Source organism: Podarcis filfolensis, assembly GCF_964270895.1.
Source record: "Podarcis filfolensis genome assembly, chromosome: 15".
Taxonomy (NCBI): Eukaryota; Metazoa; Chordata; class Lepidosauria; order Squamata; family Lacertidae; genus Podarcis; species Podarcis filfolensis.
In genome coordinates, this window is record NC_139618.1 from 13472155 (window position 1) to 13489516 (window position 17362).

At 45.6% G+C, this 17362-nt stretch overlaps 1 protein-coding gene across 1 annotated transcript; it reads right to left on the reverse strand.

Moving 5' to 3' along the window:
* Positions 1–861: 861 nt before the first annotated feature.
* MDH2 (malate dehydrogenase 2) lies at positions 862–16825 on the reverse strand. The gene is made up of 9 exons (XM_083587972.1): positions 16651–16825; positions 11544–11712; positions 9006–9089; positions 7059–7168; positions 6767–6892; positions 4407–4484; positions 3283–3382; positions 1759–1910; positions 862–1175 (listed from the first exon to the last, which is right to left on the reverse strand). The coding sequence occupies exons 1-9, from the start codon at positions 16720–16722 to the stop codon at positions 1044–1046; spliced, it is 1023 nt and encodes a 340-aa protein (XP_083444098.1). The 5' UTR covers positions 16723–16825; the 3' UTR covers positions 862–1043.
* Positions 16826–17362: the final 537 nt, after the last annotated feature.

The window sequence follows — 17362 nt, forward strand, 5'->3', positions numbered from 1 at the left end:
AACTTTACAGACCCTGCCCTCCAGTAAAATTCCTTGAATATACATGAGCCCAGAAGGGAAAGTGTTTTGCTATCTTGTCAGACATGTTCCATGTGTTAAGTATTCAAACATCCAGCCTTTCTACCTTCAGCCTGTACAACACACTGCCAGACCCTCCAAGTGTCCCTATTTTCCAGGGATGTCCATGATTTCGAGAAGACATCCCAGTTTCTGATTTGTTCCCGGAATGTCCCACTTTTCCTTAGAATGTCCCTATTTTCATTGGAGAAATGTTGGAGGCTATGGAGTTATCTGACCCCCGAGCCGTCTGAAGACAATTCTGTTTAAGAAAGTTTTTTAAATGTTTAATGTTTTATTATGTTTTTATATATGTTGGAATCTGCCCAGAGTGGCTGGGGCAACTTAGTAAGGTATGTGAGGTATAAATAGTAAGATTATCGTTATTGAATGTGATGTCTCTATTTTCATTAGAGAAATGTTGGAGGCTATGTACTGCTCTATCAGGCACGGGGAACCTGATTCCCATCAAGAGGTGTATGTGCAGAAACATCAGAGGGGCCATATGTCTCCACCACAGGGCTGAAAGCATAACAATCTGCTTGCACAGAAGCAAAGCTATCTTAGGACTCCCCACCAACCACCTCAACATCTGCCCAAAGAGGTATGTGGGGATAACCCTACTACGACCCCAAAACTTCCTTGTGGAAAAGCTCTCAAGTCTCAAAGCACTGATCTTGGCCTCTTTTAGGGAACAGGTCCAGATAGACACACACAAACACATGCATGTGAACACGCACACGCGTGCGCACACACACACACTCAGATCACCACACACTGGTTACACCCAAGGAACACATTGGGGAAAAATAAACAGGTTGTTTTTTAATTGTGGAACGGAATTCCAATCAACAGATTTATAGGGCAGGGCTAACATCAAGGCCTGGAAGCAGAACTCAATGCTTTGCTCCGGAAGCCTTTAAAGTGACATGATGCACCTTAAAATAAATTAAGGGGGCTGCAGTTCTCTTGTCATCAACAGATCTTCACTTCATGCTCTTGGCAAACTCTTCCCCTTTCTTGATGGAAGCTTTCAGCTCCGAAACCGCCTCTGCCACCATCTTCTCTTCAAAAGGAGAAATCTTGCCAATGCCTAGGTTCTTCTCAATGCCGTTTTTCTAAAAGGGAAGGAGGGGGGAAGTGAGGTGTGGGGAGATTAGCACAATGAAGCAGACACTAGAGAGACAAATGTTGCTTTAGCTAGAAAAGTCTCTGTTACAAAGGCCACATTCACACCACAGGTTTAAAACACTATGATGACAACTCCCATCAGCCCGAGCAAGAAAAACACATGGAGGTTAGAGAAGGCTTCCCTAAACTACCTAGGGCCAGGTAATGCTAAAGACCTCCTTTGCAAAATCTGGCTGGTGTAAAACCCTTGCCCTGAACTCTGCTCTCTCTCTCCAAGCAAGGTCACCCAGCCTGGCCCCAGAGGGATTTCAATGCCCGTTCACAACCCACCACTTCCTTCTGGCATTGTCAAAGTTATCTCCCTCCTCTATCCTTTTTTCTTCCACTCCCCTTCCCCCCGTTTGGGTATCTTGTCTTTTTAGGTTTATGAGTTTGAGACCAAGGCTTCTCCAACGCAATGCCAGTGACAGGCATATGCCTGAAAAAATGGGCAGAATTCGAGAATCAAGTGGTCGGAAGGTGGTCTACACATATATGCAAATAGACACAAGTGTCACCACAGCTCCATACCCCAAACAGCAGTGGCGTGGAGAAATATGGGCACTCGGTTTCCTCTGACCGGACGAAAGAGCACTCGATGACCCCCTCCTTCCCATTCATCGCATCCAGGACGGAGAAAACAAACCGGGCACCAGCATAAGCCATAGAGAGCGTGGCTGATCCTGTTGGGGGAAAATGGGAAAAGATTCAACAGCGTGGAGGAACACGGACAAGGGGTCTGCCTACCTAACGTGCCAGCACAATTCTGAAGCCATCATCTGGAGTGACGTGGGAAATGTTCCAGTGGTGAACCCTGCCCCCCACAGGCCAACTGTTTCCCCAAAAGGAATACAGCAAAAGCTTCCCAGCACACAGCATGCCTCAAAAGATGTATGCTGGTGCAGCCTACTAGCTAACAACATGAGCTAATAATCAAGGGGTCCTGCATTTGAATCTCACTTTTGCCATGGACCAGCTATTCTCTCTCAGCCTCAGCTGCCCATCTGTAATAGCCGACATGGTGCCCTCTAGATTATTTTTTACTCCTAATGCCTACCATCCCTAACCACTGACCACATTGGGTGGGGTTGGTGGGAGTTGGGAGTCCAACAACATCTGGACAGTACCACGTTGGATACCCCGATCTGCAATTACAAGGACAGTAATACTCCTCCCCCACTTAACAGGGTTGCTTTAAGACAAGACAGAAAAACATCTGTGGCCCTCCTCTAGATGTGGTTGGACTCCCAACTCCCAGCAGCCAGTATGGTCAATAGCCACGGATTATTTGGGGGGGGTACAGTCTGATAACACCTGGAGGACCACAGGTTACCCACCCCCACTTTAAAGATTGCAAAATAATGAATTCATCTGCAGCAATGGGAGATGAACTCATCAGCTGAACTACATACCAGCCACTATATGGCTCCTCCTCCTCCTGAACCATTTTTTCCCATTTCAGTTGGCCCTTATAGAAACTTTGTTCCTTTTACACCTTACTCCTTTTCCTTTTCCCTCCTTTTCCCTTTCATGCCATGTCTTTAAAATCTGGATTGTCACCTTCATGGCAATAACCATCTCATACAGCCCTTTATGAAGTGTCTAAAGTTTCATTGAATGGGAACAAGGGTCACTGGGACACTGCACCACTTTGTCTCTCAGGAAGAATATGAAGGCGGCTGGGGGGCGGGGCGGACCAGCCTAAACTCTATCCACTGGTCAGAGAAAGAAACCGTAGGGACCTTGCTTCCACTGGCCCTGCCACAAAGAACACTCCCAGCTGCCAGCTATTCTGGGACTGCAGAGCTGAAGGGAAGCTCAACACTCTCGCCTCAGCTGGAGCATTTTCACCTGCTTCCTTTGTGGTTGCTGGGCTGGGAGAGGGATCAGTCCAGCTGGACAAGAAGAACAAGCTGCACTGCTGGCCGGCAAAACACCTGGTGAGGAAGGGGAAGCCTGCGGCTGATAACTCACTAAGCCCCACTGATAGCACTGCCCCACTTAAGGATACTACATGGGAATCCAGAGGGGGAACGTTCCTGTGAGTCAACCTACCTGCACCTGCTTTTGCCTTGACAACCTCCGTCCCAGCCTCCTGAATCCTTCCAGTAAGGGCTGTCAACTGGTCCTGAGGGAAATCTACTTTGGGCGTACACTGTAAGAGGAGGAGGAATAGATTTATGATTCAGCCATGTATGAGTCATATATTAAGTTTTGTTTATTTTATTAAAATTATTTTAACGAGTGTTACATGTACCCTGCTTAAGCATTTATAAGATTAAGGGTTGTATCCAACATGTGTCACATTCAGAGGAGACCCACTGAAATTAAATGACATAACTCAGGTTTGCCGGTATCAATGGGCTGACTCCCAAGTAGAGTTTGGCTGGATACAACAACATGGGTGGGGAATCTCTAGCCTGCAAGTTGAATGAGGCTCAACAGAGATTCCTATCTGGCCCACAAGGGTGTTTCCTCCAAATCACACTCACTTGCCCCCATGGGGAAATCAGTAGCACACCCAACCCTTGCAGGAAGTAGAGCCTGAAGGAAGTGCCTATCAGCTGACAGCCACTGACTTCAAGCTTCTGGCATCGAGCGTCACTGAGCTCCCCACGCAGAATTTTGTCATCGGTCGATCAGGAGAATTTTAAAGTGCAAGAACAAAAGAGCCTGCTGGAGCACACCAATGGTCCAGCTAGTCTAGCACCCTGTTCTCAGTGTGGCCAAACAGCTGGGAAACCAGCAAGCAGGATCCAAGCGCAAGAGCACTCTCCCCTTCCTGTGGTTTCCAGAAACTGCTATTCAGAAGCATGGCTGCCTCCAACTGTGGAGGCAGAGGATAATCATCAAGGCTAGCAGCCATCAATAGCCCTCTCCTCCATGAATTTATCCAATTCTCTTTTAAAGCCAACCAAGTAGCCATCACTACCTCCTATGCAAGCCCCCTCTGAACTCACTATCGCATGCTCTAAGATGAGACTGACTGTAGGGCTTTCAGTCTCTCTTTCCAATTGGTCACATAAGCCTTTCTCTTCCCATTCATAGCCAAACTCTCCTGGAAGGCTCTGCAGCTATACTTCCGATAACAGACACTTTCCCCACATATACACACAGGCAACTTTTCCAGAGCCAGAGCTATCATGAAACTCTGGAACAGTCAGGACTCTAACACAGACCTGAGAAATCAGAGGGATGATAGTCTTTCCTGCATGGCCGCCGATCACAGGGACGTTTACACGAGCTGGATCCAAGCCCTGTGGAAGAAAGGCAGGTTTCAGCAAGAATCTGTAGTCAACATCTGCAGCAAGCTGGATGGGCTCACTGAAAAGAAGGAATTGGCACACTGTCTCTGCCACAATTAGCAGCAATCATATGAACTTAAAAGGCCAGCAGACCCAACAGTATTGCAAGTACACCAGCCCTTTAAATTTGTGCCTACCGATGGGCTGGTAGCCAGACGGGCTGGTATCAGTTTAAGGACTGATAAAGGCCACAATAACACCATACATTTAAAGCACTATGACCATCATGGCTTCCCTCAAAGATTTCTGGGAGTTGTAGGGTTTTTTTGAGGTTGACGAGAATTGTTATGGAAACTCCTATTCTCCTCAGAGCTAAACTTCCCAGTGGTTTAAAAGCCAATCCTCTTCCAATGGAATTCTGGGAACTGTAGTCTGAGAAGAGGAATAGGGAGCCTCCGAACAACAGTCAGCACCATTTAAAAACTACATGTGTCAGGATTCCTTGGGGGAGGTCATGCTGGCTTAAAGTGGTATCACAGTGCTTTACATATATGGCGTGAACACAGCCAAAGATTGGTACATCCACTTCCAATCTGGAAATGATCTGATGCATGTTGTTGTTGTTATTATTAAAGTGTAAAACTGAACTGTTGAATTGAAAGGAAGGTTCTGGGCACCAATCCCCAAAATACATGTATTATGTACTTTTCTTTTTTTAAAAAAGAAATTATGTACTTTTCTTTTTTAAATTTTTTTTAAATATATGTGCATGCTCTTTGCACCTGCAGATGGATTGCGATGATACAGAACCAATATTCCCAAGATCCCGACTTTCATTTTATGATTGGGGGGTGGGGGCGGGAGTTCCTATCCCTCATGGAACTGAGAAACGCTCAAATTAGTGGGAAATGTTCGGTTAAGACTTGGGCCCTTCCACGGCGTGATTAAGAAGTGAGGCTCTAGCACCTCTGCCATTATGTCTCTCCCAATTCCCATGCCTATCTTTCCTTCCCAAAAAGAAGTGGTAAAAGGCAAAAACTTTTATAAGGTACATATTCAATTTAATTTGCAAAATGCAAATGAATTGCAGGTGGGGGCAGAACGGAAACATCAAGGTAACCCAACACTGCAACCCTGAGAAAAAGCAGGTATTTAAAGTGCCCTGGCTGCGAAAGAGCAATGAGCACAGATTTGAGAGGCCTGATTTCTGGAAATACAGCTGCACACTTGAACCCACAATCTGTGCAACAGAACTGCGCTCAGAGGTTCTTCGGCCACCGCTTCTTCCCAACTCCAAGAGCGGGCTAATAATATGCGGAAGATAGATCTGGAAATGTTTTGGCCTGCAGCCGAAGTGCAAAGGAGTAAATCAAAACCACATCATGGGATTTCTATTTATTATCCCTGCAACCTTATGCCAAGGTGAAGGGAGGACATGCTGTTCTGTTTCAGCGGACAGCAGCTGGCCAGAGATCAGTTTTTCTTTGGCCCAGGACAATAGGCCTTCCATGTCTTTCACAAAGTGTGCCTAGCTGGCAAAGAGATCACAGGGCGTTGAAACATCAAGCTGCCTTCTGCTTTGTGACTAGACAGGCAGAGAAGGACCCGCAGAATCTAAGGAAGTTAGGATGCTGATCATCCTAGCAGACCCTGAAGCAGCAACCAGGCTGTTGAAAGCCAAACCACTCAAGTAACAGCTAATGTGTCACCTACGGAAGGATGTCTGCCACCCAGTCAACAGCCTGCTGGGCATGGCAGCTTACAATTTTTATAGGTTTGATTCAGCCGTCTGTAGTTGCAAAGGAAAGATTAAAGGGTACAAGGAATCCAGCTGTTGTTCAACAACAGTTCAACAATATCCAGAGGGCACCACGTTGGCTGCCCCTGCTTAGGTGTAATATGATTTGCCCTCTTGACTGGCTACTTCCTCCTGCAGCTGCTACTCTCTGAACCATGATTCTGTTCACAGTCCCTTGTTTAGATTATCCACATGCTGGAAGATAAGTCCCAAATCTGCACTCAGTAACAAAGTTTGTAGCATTAAACACTGGCTTAAGAAAATTAAAATCCAGGCACATTTTCTACAGTAGAGTCATTTCTGGCAGGAGTGGAGGCAGCTCAAGGACTTGGGCTTATGAAAGGACATAGCCAAAAATTCATTTTCTAATTGGGCCTGTACCACAGACAGAAATCTGGGGAAGTTCCATCACCACAAATCCTTACGTTACAGTGAGACCCAAGGACATTAATGGAGTCCTAAACGCCAAATGTGAGCCCAGACTGCAACAACATACCTTCAGTTCAGCCACAAAAGTGTTTGCTCGGACAATGTCCAGTGTTGTGACGCCGAAAATTTTGTTGGGGTTGTATACCCCATGCTTCTTAAAGACCTCAGAAGTAATTGGGATGGTAGAATTGACCTGAAAGCAAAAAGAAAAAATCATTGCCCTTTTAAATGCACAAAAGCTCCCTCTATATAGCAGGGGAGAAGAGAGAAAAAGGCACACACCTGTTTCCCAATCCGGCTACTGTCAGACACACTGAACTCCTTTACTCACAGGCAAAGGGAGGCTGGAATTTGCTTACCGGATTTGCAATCACACAGATCATGGCTTCAGGGCAGTGCTGGGCACAAGCAGCTGCCAGGTTAGCAACAATGGTGGCATTCGTGTTGAAAAGGTCATCACGGGTCATGCCTACAGAGCACAGTGGAGAAACTTATTAGCTGCTTTCCAGTATCTATCTAACCCCCATTCAGATGAAGAGAAATCACATCATAGGTACACTCATAGATAAGTCCCCAGCTGGGCACTACACACCAGAGAGTCTGTGGGATGAATGCGGCCCTCCATATCTCTCTGGCCCTCAGGGCACTCCCTAGACCATGCCTCTCTCTGCTCCTGCTACACACCCACCACAAGTGCCTTTGAACTGTGCTAATGCCTCTTACTTGCCTAGAAGGGCAATGGAGAGATGTGGAGACTTCTGCATGGCTGGAATGTAGTCTACCACACCAAAGCAAGAGTTGTATATCCATTGCCCTGCCCATCACTGACTGGCAGAAGGCTGCCCATGAGGGAATGCAGTCCCTGGGCTGAAAAAAAGGCTCCACCTGTGCTGTCGACATACATGCCCCAGGAAAAAGCAGGTGCCTCCCTTGTCTGCAACACCACTGCACTTCAACCATCTCTGGTTGCCAGCATGGAACAGAGTAGGCTGAAGCACCCCTTCTGGCAGCAGCAGGCAGCAAAAATTTCGGCTCTTCCTGATCCCCTCCAGAGTGGAGGGAGGAATGACACCCCTGGTGGCAACTGCACACTGAGCGCTCCAAGTACCTCTGAGGCCCAGTGTAATTGTGCAAGCTGGGTTGAATTTCAGGATTCAGCTGCATTGCACTGAACCACTTTGAATGCCAAACAAAGAATACCTCCCCCAAAGCGGATGAAAGAGCAGGGTCTCTCCCCAAGGCCTCACACTGATTTTCCCCTCAGGTTTCAGAAGAGGGCAGGAGCTCTTGACAAATTTAAATTAAAAGGCACGGTTGCCAGAAGTTGGCAAGCATGTCTGTGGATGCTTGCAGCACTGGGTAGCCCATGAGCCAAGTTCTCAAGTGTCAGATGGAGACAGCGGCAGGAGGCACAACAAGCGGGTAAGTATTTCAAGGAAAAACAGACTTTGCACTGCCTAAAAGGGCTCCAGCCTACCTCTCTCCTCCCCCCAAGCATTCTTGGATTGTGGGGATTAGAAGCACTGGAGGTCTGCAAGAAGGAATTCAGATCAGCAAATGTTGGACAAGGCAGCAAATTAAGGGGACATGGGAAACTGCCTTACATGGAGAGCTGAACCAAAGGTCAGTCTAGCTCAGTGTTATCTACACCTTGACTAGTGGTGGCTCTCCAGAATTTCAGGCATCGATCTCTCCCAGTCCTAGATATGCCAAAGATTGAACAATGGCCCTTCTGCAGTCAAAGCAGGTGCTCTACCACTGAGCTATGGGCCTTCCTATGGCAACTGGGAGAAGCCTGGAGAATAGAGAGGGAGTGAATTAATAAAATATTACAAGCTATTTTAAGTTTGCTGAGCTTTCTCCTCAGGCCATTCTGCTGCCAACTGCCCGGTGGGAAGACTCCCAGTTACAGTTTATGCATGCTGACGTTGTTTATTGTGGTTTCTAAAAATACAGTTTAATGTTTCCTGTAAGCTACCTCAGAAAGCAGGATATAAATAATTGTACACAATAAATAAAAATAAAATACAAGGTGTCAAGCGCTTTATTCCAGCTTCACTGAAGAGCCACCAAGCGAAGACTTATGCACAGCCCTTTGAGTCTAATAGAAGCTCAAGCAGGAACTGTTTTGATCATTGGCCTACAAGGGGAGGCAGAGGTACGAGTTGTCCCGGAATACTATACCTATTTCTCAGGCACAAAGTTGAGTGCCTCAACAGGGGCACCGGGAGATGCCAGGTGCGCTCACCCAACAATCCCACATGACTTGGCATTCCTTTAGAATTTCCGCAGATTAAAAGACTTACCCGGCTTTCTAGGAACACCAGCTGGAATAACAACAACTTCGCAGCCCTTCAGAGACTCTGGCAACTGCTCAGGTCCTAGGAAACCTGAAGTGGAAAAAAAGAGATAGCTGCATTTACACTTTTCTATTGGCAGATCATTCTTCCAGATGAATTCAACATGCTGAATTATGTGTGTGTGCAGGAACTGAAGACACATTTAGACCACGACATGAGCGGTGCTTAAGAATTTGCTGTTGATGAACCTATTTTTTTCTATTGTTTATTTTAAAAGCAGCATCCTGAAGCAGTATTCCATTGCATCAAGATGCAGCACCTTGCAGCTTCCAGTCAATACTTAACACATTTCTATACCACCCTTCATCTAAACAGATTGACAATATAGACAATACATTAACTAAAACCCAACACATCATTTATAATTAAAACTTAAGACAATGCATGCTAACATCAGGAATCTACATTGAAATATTCACCCTGAAGATTACACAAATTAAAATATCCGGATAAATAAAAATGTCTTAACCTTCATCTTAAGACACGGGCAGGCCAAGATGCCTCTTCAGGTAAGTGGGTTCCAAACTGTTTATGGCTTTATTAACAGCACTATGCACTGATCCTCAATGGGGCACAAATATAGGCAGATTAAGAGCTTCATGGAGCAGGAGCAGCAGATAGCATGTCAAGCAAGCTAGCTAGCCAAGCTCACTTACTCAAATTGGGAAGGCATATTCAAACGGGGGTGGGGGGGAATCTATACACAGAGCTCTGAGCTGAGCAAGCTCAAGCACCAACCAATAGAAGCCTCTCAATAAGCTTTATATTATTTTTAATTAAACCTGCAGTTGAGTGTGACTGAAGCTTTGTCCTTCTCAACACAGAGATAGGGTTACTGTGGAGGACAAACAAAGGGCCACCCTTTGCTGCTTGCTCAATTCACAGTGTGGGATACTGCAAATGGGAATGTGTTTCTCTCTAGGCAACCTTCCAACAGCGAAAGAGGAACTCATGAAGAGATTCATAGCCACTGCAGCCGCACACACACAAACTTGCATTTCTTACAATGTCCTCCAGTAATAAGAGGGCAGAGGTAGATCAGGAGAGATAGATAAGTAGAGATTCTCTGTCACTGTAGTTCCACCTCCCACCAACGATCACGGTGGGAAATGGAAGGATGAGGCCAAAGCTTCAACTCTGCTAACAGCCACAACACAAAAAAGGAACCACCCTGCTCTCCCTTGTTCTACACTCCAGAGCATTCATGGGTTTGCACTTTAGCACACAGATATGCCTTTGCAATAAACACAAATCACACTGATGCCACATCACCAGCCTGAATACCCTTTGCCCAACCGCAATTATGACAAGCATCTCCACCTTTTCCAAAGCAGAGAAGAACAGGAACTTTTCCAAGACCTCACACACACTTTTCCACTGGGCAAGTACATTTATAGGAAGCCTGTAGTGGTAGGTAGCCCAAGACTTTTCTAGTTTTTTCAGCACAGCAACCAGCCCATTCTGCAAACAATTTGACTCTGTGTGCAAAGCTCTGAAAAACCTTGTGGGGATAAATTAGATCTACCACATTTGTCTGCCTTTGGATGACACAAACCAAAACAGAAGCAAATGCTTCTTAATCCCTTTCTACAGCCACACCAGAGAAGTGCCCAAGCCAATGGCTCACTGCAGCTCATTATTGCAATGCTAAACTATAGTTTAGTGTAGGGGTGGGGAACATTTCTCATCCTAAAGTCCATATTTGGTCCTACCTGGCTGTGCTCACCTGGGTACTGGTTGCAGCACCAGGGCAGACTTGAGGTTTGGAGAAGGGGAGTTGCTGTATATAGACATTCTCTCCCCCTCCAGGCTTTCTGTCCAGTTTTGCAGGGTGGGGAGAATCTAAAGCGTGTACTCCTTGCATTGGGCGATGGATGTGCTGTTGTCTTGCTTCAGTTATGGACTGGATGAGAGCCAACAAAATGAAGCTCAATTCAGATAAGACTGAGGCACAGTTAGTGGGCGGTTCCCTTGACTGGATGGATGGAAGGTTGGCTATGAATCAGAGGTGGGAACCCAGGGGTGGGAATCCTCTAGTTGCTGCTGTACTACAAAGTCCCATCAATTTCTGACCACTGGCCATAGTGGCTATAGCACTGGGAGTCCAAGTTAATCCACATCTGGTGGGCCACAGGTTCCCTGCTCCTGCTATGAATGATTATTACAATCATTTAGAGAAAGCAATGGACTGGATAATCTGAAGCTGAATCCGGAGAAGACTGGAACATAGTTAGTGGGTGGTTCCCTGGACCAGATGTACCTGCATAGGAGTACTTCTGAATCCATCAATGTTGCTTGAGGCTCAGGTGGCATGAAGTGCCTTGTCAGCTTCGGCTAGTGGCTCAGCTCACTCTAGTTCTAGGGAACGCGTATCCATTATGGGTTCTTACAACCAACTACATCTATAAATGCTGTGGATTAGGAGCACACAAATTATATATAAACACAGAGCACTAGGCCAGAAGTTTAACTGGCAACTCATACCTTTCACTTCAGCTCTCGTTTCGATGTGGCTGAGGTCAGCTGCTACACCAGGAGTGTGGGCGATATCATAGAGGTTGAGGCGACTGATTAAGGGGCTGTTCTTCAGTAGGAGAGAGAGAGGTTGGCCAATCCCACCAGAAGCACCAAGCACGGCCACCTTAGCATTGTTCTAAGAGCAAGCAAAGAGAAGAAAATGATTTAAAATGGAATATTCTCAGGCGCTAACCAGAAGTGGTCAAGTAATGCTCTTGTGCAGAGCTTCCCAAAGCTTTACATGGTCACATCACATCCTTCATCATAACATGAAGAACATGTGAAGTTTGCATGACAGCCTGGATGCCCTGCGCTGGCTGTAGTGCAAACCTTCTGGAGGGTACCAGCTTGGCAAACGCTGCCATATAGCGTAAGTCCAAATCTTGCTTCATCACCCAACAGTTCCTATCTCACTTCCGGAAACACAAAACAGTACCCCGGTTGTCCCAAACACCAGTGGTCTAAGTATTTTCCCCATCCAAGGAAGAGTTTTTGAACATACACCAGAGATCAGTATACAAATTACTTTATATGTTTATGGCAATAGCCAAACAAACTGGTATTCTCTGGTTAGAATTTGTAACCTTCCTGGAACTAAAGATCTCAAATTTGAAAGAGCGCCCTATATCCTATACAGGAGTTTCTGTAAAAAAAATTATGCAGCTTACTAAATCACTCTAAATCAAATCCTTCCTTAAGCCCCACTTTTTTAGCACAGACTCTGGCTTGGCTGGAAAGTGAGCACCAAACCCTTCTCCTTCATTTCTTTAAGAATTCCCCACTATATTAGCAGTCATTGATTAGGGATCGTAGGAGACTTGGAAGCAGCTCTGCTGATAGACAAGAGGGACTTCTATCCTTTGGCCAAGGAGAAGTTAAGCCACTGCCAAGTTCTCCAATTACTTCCATGGCAGACTGATGCCGCTGACAGTGCAGTTTTGAAAGAAGGAAACAGCCAAGACTACTGAACCAAGCAAAGGTGATCCCAATGCCTGCGTTACAGGTGGTTAATAGCCCAAGGAGGAGGGAAAGGAAAAACATTGAGGATAATATTGGCTGAACTGCTCCCCCTGCCTTTGGAGGCACTCTGACCTCAGGGCTTTGAGACTCAAAATGGAGGATTTTTCAAGGTCAACAGGGACAAGAGGATTCACAGGCCAGATTAACAAACTGGATAACTTTCTCAGGGCTTGTATTAACAACTGACAAGAAACAGAATAAAGCTGCCTGCCAAGTCACACATTTTATTCCTTAGGTGGAATGCTCTGGTGAACAGAAAGCCCTGTCTCATCAAGCCAGCTCACTGCACCCGCAAAAGCTCTTGTCACAATAAGCTAGTTAGATCAAGGATGGGCAACTTGCACCCCTGGCGTCTAACTGTGTGTGTGTGTGCGCGCAGGCAAGGAAAAATGAAGGGGAGAGAAATAGAAAGAAGGGTTGGCACGCAGTCCTTCCCCGATAGGTTGTCCCATGGGAATGTAGCCTCTCCCCTGCCCAAAGTAAATGCTTAAAGAGACACAGTCACTGCTTTTCACCTCCAAAGATCTGCGCATACTTTAATCCCCCATTCTCCACTATTACTTCTAGAGTCCAGAAGATGGAAGGGGGGAATTTCAGTTTGAACAAGCCAACTAGACACATAAAGCTGATGTGTATTTTAATCCATAATTTTAGCTTAGAATACCATTTTAAACTGTTGATATTATTCATTTTGCTTTTTATAAACTTGTATTTTAAATACTTTGGTTGACAATTTTAATGTGCATTTTATATTGTTTGCAAACCACCAAGAGATTTAATTTTCAGTTAAGCAGTATACAATTTTTGTTAAATAATTCAAAAAAAGTGGCTCCAGGTTTTTAGAATATTTGGGTTTGCCCAGAAATGAAGCTTAGGCCCTCACTGGCGCAGATCAGACTGACTGGATGGACAACGAGTTTAGACTAGCATTTCAAATAGAGGACACTTAAGATACTAATATTTTACAGTGTCCCATTGAATGTTAAAATACACTGAGGAAGCCTCTCCCTCTAATGAGCTTGAGCCCCATGCCACATTCTCAGCCAAACCAGGATAGCTTCCTGCTTATGTATCTTGATAAATGCAGCTGTGCAAAACTATTAGAATCATATAATTGTAGAGTTGGAAGGGACCCTGAGGATCTTCTAATCCAGCAATGCGGGAATCTCAACTAAAGCATCCATGACAGATGGTCAACCAACCTCTGCTTAAAAAACCTTCAATGAAGGAGCGCCACCGTCTTCATAGGAAGTCCATTCTCTTGTCAAACAGCTTTGAGTTGCCAGACTTTTCCACAGCTCTAGCCACTGACCCATCCACAGGGGTAAAATATAGCCAGCTGCAACACAGCTCTTTGATAAACAGAACTGCCTTCATCCACAGCAGTTCCACCAGGCTACATCTGTGGGAAGCAAGGCAGCAATCCCACCACCACCACATGTGCCTGGAACCAACTGCAATCTGGCTCCTGTCCCTCCTAGACCTGTATCATGCCATGCCTGGGGCTGACAGGGAGTTTTAGTGCAAGCAGGCTGGAGAAAGATGACTCCCCTAAAGACACAAGCAGGGCAGCACAACAATAACGTTCCACCAATTGGCTAAAACATTCAAGGAAGCACTCCTGTGCAGTTTTTTTAGTACCGGTTCCACTGAAAATTCTGGACCTCTCTAGTATTTGTGCTTCTTTGTTTTTTACAGGTTTATTGCGCAAATTTTATCCTATTAACTGTCTTGCTATTTTATAATGAAAGTCTGGCTACAAATCTTTGAATAAATAGAATTAAGCAGAGCAAATGGGGGAAAGTTGACAAAAAGTAACAGGCACGAGCAAAAGCCCTGCAAGTTTAAGGCCAGCAGTGAACTGAAGAGTAACAGATTCTGTCTCCCACCTCCCTCCCTCTGCAAAGCCCAGGAATTTAATGTAATCAGAGGCCACTGATATTGCAGAGCTTTCTGCAGCGAACACAGATGATTCAGAAGGGAGTGTTCTTGCCCCAGTGGGAAGTAGCGGCAATTGTGCAAGAACAGGAGAGCCCCAACCCTGAAAAGAAACGAGCATAAATGTTACCGTTAATAGGTGGCAGCTGCAAAAGGCCCTGACTAGGAAGGGGAAAAGGTCTGTAAAGTAGCCAGGATGAGGGATGTCGCAAGACATTTGTACAAATTAAATGTGAGGCCTGAACTTGTTAATGAAGTGCTTTCCTGGCAAACAACCAAGAAGCAGAGCACTAATGAGGAACAAAGCCTAAAAAAAGGAATAGGATGAGAGTCCTTGTGTTATTCTGAGAGGCGAAACAAGCTAAAAGGAACTGGTGCAGACAATGCCATGAAACTTTATTTATTGACCACAAGGTCATTTGCCATCAGGAACCTGCGCCTCCACCAACACACACCTCCAAGTCTTGCTGCTTCCATCCTGTACCCCCAACAAAGTGAGACTCATTTCCTCAGCAAACCTTCCAACCATGCTAGCCTGACTTGTGCTCCTCCATCACTAGTTTGAGTCTTCCCATCCCATTCTGGCACTGCCAATACAAGTTCCTCCACACCTCTTTTTCAGTCTAGCCTCTGCTCAGTCATCTGCAAAAGGGTCATGCCATTCCTACCATCTGAATGGGACTTAAAATACAGTATTAGCCCAAATCTTTATCTGAACTGGCTTTTCACACCTTCTTGGGCTAATAGGCAGCTATTCACACTAAGCAATTTACTGAAGATCCTTCCAGTGGACTTTTAACAAGCAGTTCTTTCCCCCCACCCCCAAAGCACATTTCTCCATTCCCAATAGAATTTACTCACGAAGACTTCTAGAGTCTTAGTCAAGAGATTGGACAGATCAATTAAAAAACATATTGGTCAACAAACAACATTTGTCAGAGACCACACATTCCTTCTGGAAGTAAAATTTATTCATTGCATTTATATCCCACCTTTTTTCTTCTAAGAGCTTGAGGTGGCATATATTGTTCTCCCTTTCTCAATTTAATTCCCACAACAAGTCTGTATGGTAGGTTAAGCCGAGAGGCAGTGACTGGCCCAAGGTCATGGCTTCATGGCTGTGGAGATTTGAACCCTGGTCTCTCCCAGGTCCTGGTCTGACACGCTAACCACTACACCACACTGGCTCTTGGTGTGAATAAATAAAATGAATTAAAACGAATTATTTTAAAATGAATAAAGAAGACTACCACATTTATCAAGGGGATGACCAAAATAAGACAAAATGTTTTCATTATAATGGTATCATCCAGGACACACAGCTGTTTTTTATGCAACTTTTCTCCTTGCAGAGAGACACAAGTAATAGCAAAGACTGCAAAATTCCCAGCAGCTGCTATTTAAAATAAGGAGCACCCATGGTGCTCTCTGAATCTTACCTTTGTATAATTCTTAATCTGAAAGCGTTACCCACTCAGTTCTGTTTGTATATGCCAAATGCATTTCGCATAAAAGCTGCAATGACTGTGAGATGCAGCAAATAAATGCCTATTAAGACAAAATGCATCAGCTGCATATGCAGATGAATGGATTACACCTCCACTCAACATTAGGAAGTTTCTCTCTCATCTGCAAGCGTATGTGACTGAATGAATTAACCAACCCAAAAGGGAAAGATGAAGTCAGCTATAACCTCCAACGCTGAGCCAGTGTGGTGTTAAAGACCTGGGGGAGTCCAGTCCCCGCATGAAAGCTCTCTGGTTGACCTTGAGGGCCAGTCACTGCCTCCAAGCCTAACCTACCTCACAGGGTTGTTTTGAGGATGAAATGGGAGAGGGAGGAGAACCATGTGACCACCTCGAGCTCCTCGGATCAAAATGCAGCAGAGTAATAACAAAAATAATCAAGTGGGCAACAGCCGACCAGCCCCCGTAACCACGCGGGGTGCAGCGCCACCGAAGCCTGGCTGCCTTGCACAGCGCCGAGCACAGAAAACCAGACGCATGCGCACTATCTCATTCAAGCAGGCCCAAGCCACGGCTACTCGCTACCGCCGCTGCCTCGTCCCACGTCAGGTAACCCTCGCGGGCCCCCGTCGCCTCCCCGTTTCAACTACCTGGGAGGAGGTGGCGAACCCTCTGCGGAGCGCGGCGGAGGCGGGCCGGGTAAGGCGGGAGAACATGGTCATCGGCTGCGAACGGCGTGGGAAGAGTCGGCGCCTTCTTTCTCCTTCGGGAACGACCTCCAGGCAGCGAGGGCACCGCGAGACTTCGCCGTCGTTGTCTCGCGAGAGCTCGGTCTCTTGCCGCTTTGGGCTTTCCGTTTCCACGCTCGCCGCGCCCACCCCGTTTAAGCCCCTCTCGCGTTTTCTCGCGATGTTTTTGCACACTGCCTCGCAAGCTATGTACCTGTCTGGGAATTTGATTCATATTTATATATATATATTTTTTAAAAAAATATTTTTACACATTTTATATATGTGTTAATATAGTAATCAAAAATACATTTTGGCGTTGGTGGAAGAATCTTACACACACCCACACACACCTACCTACAGTGAGTTGCAAACTCAGAGTAAATCCATTTAAATTAATGGATTTAAATGCAGATGCAATTCTAATCCCATTTTCATGGAAGTAACGCCCCACTGAATTCAATGGGACTCATTTCTGCATATACCGTACATTGATTGGGAATGCGCTGTAAAATCACGTTCTTTAATTTGGATTGGTTTAAGTCTGAGTCTGGCGAGCACTGGATACACAAAGGCTTTATTTCAAAGACCTGTAATTTTCAAATTTTCATTTATCCATTTAAAAGAGCGATTG

Coding starts and splice junctions, on each gene's coding strand:
- MDH2 (XM_083587972.1), bottom strand. CDS start 16,722: ATGACCATGTTCTCCCGCCTTACCCGGCCCGCCTCCGCCGCGCTCCGC. Junction 9,090..11,543: donor AACGAGAGCTGAAGTGAAAG/GTATGAGTTGCC, acceptor TTTCCACTTCAG/GTTTCCTAGGACCTGAGCAG. Junction 1,911..3,282: donor CAAGGCAAAAGCAGGTGCAG/GTAGGTTGACTC, acceptor TTCCCCCAACAG/GATCAGCCACGCTCTCTATG.